Source organism: Schistocerca cancellata, chromosome 2, assembly GCF_023864275.1.
Source record: "Schistocerca cancellata isolate TAMUIC-IGC-003103 chromosome 2, iqSchCanc2.1, whole genome shotgun sequence".
Lineage (NCBI taxonomy): Eukaryota > Metazoa > Arthropoda > Insecta > Orthoptera > Acrididae > Schistocerca > Schistocerca cancellata.
The window spans coordinates 227923983-227935396 of NC_064627.1; the positions used below are offsets into that span (position 1 = coordinate 227923983).

At 35.5% G+C, this 11414-nt stretch overlaps 1 protein-coding gene across 1 annotated transcript in view; it reads left to right on the forward strand.

Moving 5' to 3' along the window:
• The window catches only part of LOC126161558 (uncharacterized), a 33939-nt gene extending 28301 nt beyond the window's left edge, over positions 1 to 5638 (forward strand). The window contains exon 8 of the mRNA XM_049917496.1: positions 1631 to 5638. Within this exon, the coding sequence (XP_049773453.1) occupies positions 1631 to 1806 (176 nt within the window). The 3' untranslated portion in view covers positions 1807 to 5638. The remainder of the gene's footprint in view (positions 1 to 1630) is intronic.
• Positions 5639 to 11414: the final 5776 nt, after the last annotated feature.

Here is an 11414-nt window from a genome sequence, read left to right on the forward strand (position 1 = left end):
TTCGTGGTGGCTTTCTTCCCTGTTGTTAACAGGTGCTAGTTCCTTTTCCCTATCTGACCAACATCCCCATGACCAGAATGTTAAAAACTTTGACGTTGTTTTGTAGAACTGTTGCACCTGGTTATTAGTTTTTCTACAAGGGCCAAGTGAAAAAATTTCAGCTTGACAATAAAAGATCAAATAATGACAGAGTTCTCTTTTAGCTCAGTGCTCTTTTTTAATGTGATTTTTTTTTAAAAAATGGAGATTTTATTTTTAAAGTATTATTTTGTAATGTCAGCAAAATACCCTCATGCTCGCTGCCTCAACCTCTCAACTTGTTCATGTGACTAAAAGTATTATCAAGTCACCTCTTTTTTTTTCCCCCTCTCCAGTAAACACTGTCCATAACCTTTCCAGCAAATTTACATTTTTCGTACCAGAGCTACAAACATTCAGCCACACCTTTGCTGTTCTTTTTATGGAATAAAATGGTTGGCCCTTATGTCATTTCCCGTAATGTATCACTGTTCACAAAAAACTGGATTCTTTTTAAAAAATTTAACTATTATAAAATATGCTACACTCTTTCTTCTGATGATATCAACAATTCCCTATGGTTATAATCATCAATTATTCAGAGAGATATTTTACACTTTGCCAACATTTTCATCTGTAGTTGCATATTTAGGGTGTGCTGTACACTAATCTTCAAGACACCCATTTTATAACTGTTGAAAATGAAGGAACTGACTCCTCATAAACGTTCACCAACTTTTGATGAATCTCCTTTGGTAATGAACTGTCCAAAGTAAAAAATCTTATGGCAACAAAGTATTCCTGTTTATCCATTTGAACAAAACGCAGACAACATATTACTTTATAAAGCAACATAAACAAAACTATTCTGAATATCAAGTTGACACCTTACTTATGTTATTGTGCCAATCGTACACTGTGTTCTGACACATGAGGAACAAAAGTTCATGTAAATAAATCCAATTTCCCATACGGAGAAAATCTGTGCTTTTTCTTAGTGTCTTTATTTGGTTCTAATGTCCTTTTTGGCCATTCTCCTCAACTTAAAATGTTTAATACATTTGATAATCTTTTATTTTATCCATTGTCATTTATCTGTGAGTGAGGGCAATAAATGAATCAGTCAGTTGTATACTTGAAAAAAAAAAAGTTTCTTGTTACCAAATATTATTTGTAAATACAAAAAAACATTAGTGTTATCCCAGAACTCTCTGTACTGCCTCATGGAGCCAGGATATGTGACACTGTTGATGATGGTTTGTCCATTGAGTAAGGGTGTAAAGGCTGGCTGCCCCGTTGATGTTATTCCAGGTTTCATACTCTCCTTTCTGTCTTATCATCGACAACATATAACACTTTCATCACAGTCACCCATCCCAAAGAAATGCAGTTCACAAAGGAGAGATACCATTGTGCACAAAGAAATAAAACCTTTCCGTTATTCAGGTAAACCTTCCCCTTGGTGTTTCAATCAACAATGCACCAAAACTTGACATTTCTTAATTAGTCCGAAAAAGAATGTTGGTGGAAATATTATAACAACATGGATTATTTGTAGGTTAAAATTTAAGTTTTAAAACCAAGATGTTAATGTTTGCATTTCTTTTTGCAGGAGGTTTATTTGATATAACTGGTGTCTGGGACTATTCGTTCTACATGGCTGGAGTCTGGATCATTTTCTCAGGTGCCCTAATTGCATTAATACCTATGACTAAAAACCGTGTTATGTGTTGTGGTGGAGTACTGTCTATGGAGCGCGACCGTGGGGACTCTGTCAGTATGGCATAGGTGTACTTAAAGACAGTCTGAAAATAGAATGGATGTATGTTGCTCTTACAGTGTGCAAGTCGAATGACATTAACAGTATGTTACTGTATGCGTAAAGTCTCTATAAGAAAAAAAGTCAGTATCTTGTATTATTATTATTACTGTACTTAAATTTTTCCCACATTGGAGAAATTTTTTTGGGATAATCTTACATTTAAATTTTTACTTGTAGTGTGAATGTGTGGCTTTCAGCTGCATCATGGGATGGTAAATGAGCATTGTTAATGAGTAACAATGAAATAAGACTTCCTGTACAATGGAAAATTGTTTGGCACCACATTGCTGAAGTGCATTAAATGCATGAAAACATATTGATCTGGAAGTTACGTAAATTATTTTGTTGTCATAATTGCAAACAATTTTTTCATGTGTTTTTGTGGGCTTCCTGTCATAATTTCTACCATATAAGAGAACCGAGGTGACATGGAGGTAGATACACAAATCCTTGTACGCTTATTGATTAATTAGATGACACATCCTATGAATAGGTGCTGTACACTAAGTTTCATTTTGAAGTCTTGCTGTTATGTTGCCAGTATAGTATTGTATTTCCAGTCCACAACGGCAGTGCATGACAAGTAGGTGTAGAACACATTCATTACAGTGGTAAGAATATGGGTGCGTCCTACTACTTGGCAGGATGACACATCTCTTCCTATAAAATCTTGTTGCCCTTGTCTCATTACCTACTTTGAAAACCATGGATTTATATTGTAACGTCTGTCATTTCAGTGTTATACTGCAATGATTGTTTAAAATGTCATATTCTTGCATATAATACATTTTGTAAATGCATATATAGTACCTGTAATCGCGTAATAGTATAATCAGATTTCGTTCAACATTTTAGCTCCCATAATATGTTACACATTCATTGCCATTGTGACCTGAAAATTGAGAAAAGAGCTATAATCACTGTGGGTGCTTCGAAATATGCTAAAAAAGTGTTGAATGTCAGTGGATGTATAAGAGATTCATCTGTTTTTGTGTACTTAAACAATTAGTGTGATTTATATGATCAGTGTAGTTCTATTCAGAATCGCATTGTTACAGTTTATTATCAAAACTACTACTCATTTTGTCGTCTTTATTTTATTTTACACACACAATTGTAATAATCAGAAATATTTAATTTTATAAGAGCTGAAAACAGGAATACACCAAAGATAAATGAACTGAGCATTATCTTCAATTGCTGCTTAATGATTGTGTGTAGCTGTAAGTACATACATGGACAGAGGAAGATGCTTTATGTACTTGTTGTGTGTTTCTGGAAACAAAATTGTGATGTGAAAGAAGACTTTATCATGCATAAATGTTAACAATTATATACTAACTATTTTACAGATATGACAAAATTTTATTGTCTGTACTTAATTAGTTTCAGGTAGAACTACAAAGACTGTGAATTTTGCATCAGAATTATTAAGAAATTTGTTTATTTTTTTACTTTTTATGTAAAAAGAATCCAATATATGTCATGATGAAAGGTTCAGAGATGTATTCCTCTTAAACAACAGTGCCTTGTAACATGGAATGTTGTCCATGATTTACATGACAAGACAATTTTTAATATAGGCTTTTTCATCATGTATTACATACTAGTGACCCACCCTGGTTTTGCATGTGTAGTACTACGTATTTACGGCCGAACGACTTGTTGTGGCATAGCGGCAATTTTGTTTATGGGTCATTATGTAAAGTTATGATTAAAATTCAGATGTTAGTGTTAGGGCCCGACTCCTGCACCTGTCTAGTGCAAGCTACCTTTTGTGTGTGAACTTTTTTCAAAATTTCCTTGCACACCCCTTAAACATTAATTCTATGCATAGAAATCTGTTCTTACCAGCTTAATGTCTGATACGTTCTGCATCACAGGTCGTTTAGCAAGTCAGAAGTAGCTCATGCTGGCCTCCCAGCAGTAATGGCTTGCATTGGCCTGGTGCTGCAGTCAGGCAGCCTTATACATTTCTCCTGTACCCACAAACCTTCCTCGTGAAGCAGTCTGTCTGTTAGTAAGCTACAGCAGGGGTCTTAACTTTATATATGTGCAGAAGATTTGGGATTAACTGCCTGATGAAATTCAACAACAGTGTTTACTTTTCTTTTAAATCATAGTACATTTAGGCATTTTTAGTTGTGCGTCTGTTTTACAGGCACAAGAAATGATAGCAACCTGTATGAATGAAATTCAGAATTAATTTGTGAATCTGAAGTTACATGTGCACAGGCTCTTCCATTATCTGTCATTGGTTTTTTTTTTTTTTTTTTCATGTAAATTAATTTTTACACAGATTAATACTGCTCATCCAAGACTGTTGTAGAACTGACATTTCACAGAGTCTGTGGAAGTTTGAATATGTCGGTTTTACATTGCATGATTTTATTCATAGATTTATGTGTAAGTGAAATGATCTGTTTCATTGCTGCCTCAACCAGTGTTATTCTGTAAATGTGGAAAATTGTTTGTACCGGAAAACTTGAAATAGTTTATGGCTAGCACAGGTGGAATTTTCAGAAAATATGTCATAAATCTAGGTGTTTCTTAATTTCCCAGTGGAGTATGAGAAATTAGATGAAAGAAAAACTTTTATGTAAGTTCATTCTCTCCTTTTGGAGATGTAGCTTACGTCCAACATATTAAGGTTTTATGTGTGTAGTAGGAAATTATTTAGTGTGACTAATAAGTGTGGAAAACATGTTATCAACAAATTAGGAAAAGTGGTAGGATATCTAAGAAGTTTCATGCAGTATGAGTTACAGATATTCACTTTTGTTCAGAAAGGAAGTAGAAACACAGAGTTCTTCTTGTAAGAATTCAGCAGATTGTACATTTATAGTGTATTCTTGTGGGACTCTCAGTACCATGCACTTAAAGATGATCTTTTATATATATATATATATTTTGGTAGCCCACTTACTTCAAGAAATGAGGAGTAATTAATTAAAAGAAATAAATGAAGATTCAAGTATGAAATGTATTTTGTTGAATGGAGTAGCTTGCTTTTTCAACTTTTCAAATATGTCATTTTTGTGGCTGTCAGACAGTATGAATTTCTTAATTAGTTTGGAGATGATTGGAAGCAGAGATGAAGGTTCACTAGCTCAGATGCTACTCTCATTGCATCCTGTTAACTATTTTTTCTTATGCATGTATACAAAATTAATAATCATTATTTGTTGATTTCGTCAGAGAAATTTCATTGCAGAATGTGTAACAAAAATGTAACATTGGAAGAAATCTGAAACTGGTAATTAAAAGCAAGTGCTTTGTTGTTCATCGTGAGATATTGATAGTGAAGAATGATTATATCTAGAGTGTTTAGTGTTATAGTACGACATTGTTTTTTGTGTTATGTTGTCATTTGTCTGCGTATGTGTGATTTGAAGAAGTATTACTTTCAGATTTGTGAAATAATGTGATGTAAGAAATGATGTAAAATGAAACTTATTTTTTAATGACCAGTATTTTGTTTTGTACCAAGAGTTTGTGTTAATTCTTTTTCTGTACTGTATGTGTACTGTTTTGTAAAAGAAAAACGATATAACATTTAGCTATTTTTTATAGCTTGTTTAATGCATGTTCACTTGATTTCAAAACTGTCATATCTTATGTAGGCAAGTACATAATTTTACAAAGTGATGTGTAACTAGTCATTCAACTGACTTCATGCTTGGTCAGATGTAAAAAGTGAGGTATTTAATACAAACCTTTTTACCAGTGTACAAATATTTCATTGAAGAAAGTAGTGTACATTCTTTGTTGACGATTAAACAATTTCATTATTTTATATTTGTGTGTTTCAGTAAAACCATTTTCCTTTCATATTATAATTTTAGATCTGAGTCAGATAATAAAGGGGTACTTCAGCAGATTATGTCATAAGACTAAGACTATTCTGAATTCATAAATAACCAAATATGATACCACTTAGTATTCAGTACTTTGTCTCCTACCATTCTTAACAAACATAAATGTTATCTAAAAGATGCTGAATTGTGTTTCAAGAAGTGTACTGTGCACTGAAGCTGCAAAATAGTGATTGAGGCCTCTAACTCACATGTATCACTCACTTGTAAGATAACAGCTGAGAAGACTAAGATTCTTTTAAGTGCTGTTCCACAAAACATAGTGTTGACATCTGCACAAGAACATTGTCAAAGAGATATGAGAATCATTAGATGTAATTCTAAGGGAATTTTGTGATTAGATTAACTGTAAAATGCTTAATCATAAAAAAGGTACACAAATAATAATTATGTAGACATTACTGTTACGTTGAGAGTAGCATTCCTGTGAAAAGAATTCTAACTTGTGAAGAAAAGTGGAAATACTCAGCAATATGAGCAAGAAAGGAATGAAGGAGTGCAAATGCCAGTTGTCATTCTTGTAATACATAGAAAATAAATGTGTTTCAACCAGTAACTATAAATCATCATCACCATGCATTAGACATCCATTGGTGGCTCTATGCCATCTCAAGAATTGTCCAGTTTGTTTGGGTCTTCATCTGTATGCAATAACCATAAATGTTGTCACAGAAATAAAATCAATGTGAATTCAACAGAGGGAAATGGCTTTTTGAAGCAAGAAACTCTTGTGGGCATTTACCTGGTACCAGTACCAAGTCATTAATGTGACACACTAGCAAATATGGCATTGCTTCACAATTGCCAAATATGTATGGGAATTAGATATACATCCTTATCTCCTTTCCCCATCTCCATCCCCCCCCCCCCTCTCTTTTTCCAACTCCTCTTCCTCCCCCTCTTTTTGTCCACCTCCTCCTCCCACCTCTCTCTGTCCATCTCCTCTTCCCTCTATCTCTGATCTTGAGCCATGTTTATTGTTATTGCCAATGAATCCCTGATTGGGAATTGAAGTTGCTTAAAGTGAATGGGCAAATTGTTTGGGATCATTGAAATATGAGTTATGAGTGGTCTCACCTGGTGCTGGATATGTGATATAGCAGCTTCACTGTGAGTATTTTGCAACGTTTTAATCTGCAAATTGGTAGGATTGTAAAGTTTTGTTTGATTCAGATTCCGTAGTAGTATTCTAGTCATGAGCCATAAATACAACATTGCTATTTTAATGACTGGGAGGAAGAAAAAATTACCAGGACTCCAACCAGTCTGGTTGCAGCAAAAGTTGCAGCACCTGAAGAAGACAGTTGGGTCGGTCATCGAAATAGTCTGCATTAAATGGAAACAACTCAGCAGAACATCCAAAAGCACACTGTTAGTGGGGACATGTAGCATGTCATAAAAAGTGGATTGTTGAATGAAATATATTGTATAACAAAATTCTAAACAATGATTTAGCTGCAGTATACAAAGAAATAATTGCAGGATAACAGTGGGGTAGGGGATATGGACTGTATCGTGTAGATAATTAATTTGGTTTCCTATTAAACATGTTCCTGCAACAGTTTTATTTTTGTTTCCCCAAAAGATGAGGATAAATATCAAAAGAAAAGGGATAGTTGAGATATAGGATCAAGCTTCAGTGAACCATGCAGGAAGAAATCAGTCTTAATTCAGGATACATATAGTTTCAATAAAATATGCTGTATCACAAGGAAAACTTTGTAAACCAACCATTATGTAATCATACCAACAACAACTGTACTGTAAAAAAATGAAGAAAGAGAAGAAACAATCAATAATGGTAGAGCAACTTATTAAATAAGCCAAAAAAAAAATAGTTGAAAAGATTAGGCTCAGTTTAATAGTGTAAAATTGGTTGTTGCTGTTGTGGTTGCTGTTATTGTTCTTGGTAGTGGTGGTCTTCAATCCAGAGCCTGGTTTATTACAGATTTCCACACTAGTCTTATCTTGTGTAAGCTTCCTCATATTTGCATAGCTTTCATAACCTACATCCTTCCAAACCTTCTTAATGCAGTCCTCCACAATTTAATTCAGTGTTTCATTATTTATCCAGCCTACCCATCTAATCTACAGCACTTTTCTGTACCATGTCATTTAAAAACTTCTTTTGTCTTCTTATCTGAGCTGCTTATTGTCTATTTTTCACTTCCACACAGTGTTACCCTCCAGAAAAAATATTTATTAGATATTAAAATACCTCTCTTTTTCAGAAAAGGTTTTATTACTATTGCAAGTCTTCATTTTATATCCATTCACTATCTTCATTTATTCTGCTCCCAAAAATGTCAAAACTTGCCCACTGCTTTCAGTGTCTCATCTGCAAATCTAACTATCTCAGCATCATCTCATTTAATATGACTACGTTCTCTTACTCATTTTTTACTAGTGTTGGTTTTCATCATATAACCTCTTTTCAAGGCACTATCTCTTCTGTTTAACTGATCTTACAATTCTTTTGCTGTCTCTAGCATTGTGCACTGCAGAGGTGTGATTCTGCCTAGCCTGTGTCTCTTAGCTTATTTTGTGTGGGCCACAGGCTGGCGCATCAGGTTGGCAAGCTGATGGGCCACAGGCCGGCCCATCAGGTTGGCGAGCTGAGTGCAGCTCACTGCTCCACAGTCAGTGGGCTTTCAGGCCAGACTGTTGACTCACCTGCCGCTGTGCACTCTGCTTATGGTGTTCGCCATTCCAACCTGTTGACTGCGCTGTGATGTTCCTTGAATCTGTTTGTAAAGGCTTTAAACCAAGGGGGAAGGAATGCTCATTGTATTACGTGTTATGAGATTCCTATCATGTGCTACTGGTTTCTTGTTCTATGATATCACTGATTCAGATCTTCAAGAATGCTGTGCCCATAAGCCCATCAATGTACATCTGATTTGTGCTGTTTGGAAATTAAGAGGTATAATTATAAGAATCTATCCAGAGTAAATGCATTCTGTAATTCTTATTCACGTCACATACACATTTTGAATCGTTATATATATATATATATATATATATATATATATATATATATATATATATATATATATATATATAGAAGGAAACATTCCACGTAGGAAAAATATACTTAAAAACAAAGATGATGTGACTTACCAAATGAAAGTGCTGGGAGGTCGACAGACACACAAACGAACACAAACATACACACAAAATTCAAGCTTTCGCAACAAACTGTTGCCTCATCAGGAAAGAGGGAAGGAGAGGGAAAGACGAAAGGATGTGGGTTCTAAGGGAGAGGGTAAGGAGTCATTCCAGTCCCGGGAGCGGAAAGACTTACCTTAGGGGGAAAAAGGGACGGGTATACACTCGCACACACACACACATATCCATCCACACATATACAGACACAAGCAGACATATTTAAAGACAAAGACTAACTTGGGTTGGTAGACAGCGATGTGCATAAAGGTTAGGAGGTTGTGTTGCCGCTAAATCACGTTAAAGGACGGAAAAATTCGGGAAAATTTCGAAAAAACGTATTAAAAGGAGTGGTGTTGTGGTGAAAGATTACGAAACGGGGACTAACAATAGTCTGACGAAGAAATAATGACGTTAAAACCTGTGGGGAGCGGCTAAAATGATCAGTGATGTGCGAAAAACGGAAGTGGAAAAAAAGTGAAAGTTATTAGAACTAGCCGAAATGGTTGTTTAATACGTGAAAGCAGCTGTTATTGAACTAGAAACGGTTAGCGGTAGTCTTGAAAGCGGAAAATAAAATTTTTTTGGTTATGGTTTGGAAGTGGGTTATGTATTAATGAGCATATATAGGCGGGATAAAATTGTATAATAGATTACGGTAAAAGGGGAAGGTGAATACAAAGTGAGACTACTGGTAAAAACAGAAAGACAAAATAAAGAGAAAATAAGATGACAGGAAAGATTTCGAAATGCAACAGCGACAATAACAAACGTAATTGTTGGGTTCAAATTAATGATATAGTTATAATAGAAGGAAACATTCCACGTAGGAATATGTCTGCTTGTGTCTGTATATGTGTGGATGGATATGTGTGTGTGTGTGCGAGTGTATACCCGTCCCTTTTTCCCCCTAAGGTAAGTCTTACCGCTCCCGGGACTGGAATGACTCCTTACCCTCTCCCTTAGAACCCACATCCTTTCGTCTTTCCCTCTCCTTCCCTCTTTCCTGATGAGGCAACAGTTTGTTGCGAAAGCTTGAATTTTGTGTGTATGTTTGTGTTCGTTTGTGTGTCTGTCGACCTGCCAGCACTTTCATTTGGAAAGTCACATCATCTTTGTTTTTATGTATATATATATATATATATATATATATATATATATATATAAAATAGAGGGAAACATTCCACGTGGGAAAAAGAAAGATGATGAGACTTACCAAACAAAAGCGCTGGCAGGTCGATAGACACACAAACATACACACAAAAAATTCAAGCTTTCGCAACAAACTGTTGCCTCATCAGGAAAGAGGGAAGGAGAGGGAAAGACGAAGGATGTGGGTTTTAAGGGAGAGGGTAAGGAGTCATTCCAGTCCTGGGAGCGGAAAGACTTACCTTAGGGCGAAAAAAGGACGGGTATACACTCGCACACACACATATCCATCCACACATATACAGACACAAGCAGACATAATTTCTAACTTCAATCTGCCGCCGCTCATAGCTCACCTGTCTTTCAACATCATCTTTGCCTCTGTACTTCCGTCCCGACTGACATCTCTGCCCAAACTCTTTGCCTTTACTAATGTCTGCTTGTGTCTGTGTATATGCGGATGGATATGTGTGTGTGTGCGAGTGTATACCTGTCCTTTTTTCCCCCTAAGGCAAGTCTTTCCGCTCCCGGGATTGGAATGACTCCTTACCCTCTTCCTTAAAACCCAAATCCTTTTGTCTTTCCCTCTCCTTCCCTCTTTCCTGACGAGGCAAGAGTTGGTTGCGAAAGCTAGAATTTTTTGTGTGTATGTTTGTGTTTGTTTGTGTGTCTAATATATATATATATATATATATATATATATATATATATATATATATATATATATATATATATTGGTCTTTAAATATGTCTGCTTGTGTCTGTATATGTGTGGATGGATATGTGTGTGTGTGCGAGTGTATACCCGTCCTTTTTTCGCCCTAAGGTAAGTCTTTCCGCTCCCGGGACTGGAATGACTCCTTACCCTCTCCCTTAAAACCCACATCCTTCGTCTTTCCCTCTCCTTCCCTCTTTCCTGATGAGGCAACAGTTTGTTGCGAAAGCTTGAATTTTTTGTGTGTATGTTTTTGTGTTTGTTTGTGTGTCTATCGACCTGCCAGCGCTTTTGTTTTGTAAGTCTCATCATCTTTCTTTTTAAATATATTTTTCCCACGTGGAATGTTTCCCTCTATTATATTCATATCATTAATTTGAAGCCAACAATCACGTTTGTTATTGTTATTGTCACTGTTACATTTCGTAGTCTTTTCTGTCGTCTTATTTCCTCCTTATGTTTTTGCCAGCAGTTTTACTTTCTATTCACCTTCTCCTTTTTACCGTAATCCAGTACACAATTTTATCCCGCCGATATATACTCAATAATACGTAATAATACGTAACCTACTTCCAAACCAAAAAAAATATATATATATTTTTTTTCCGCTTTCAACACCACCGCTGCTATAAAATCCACCATTCCCAGTTCACAAACAGTTCCTTTCAGC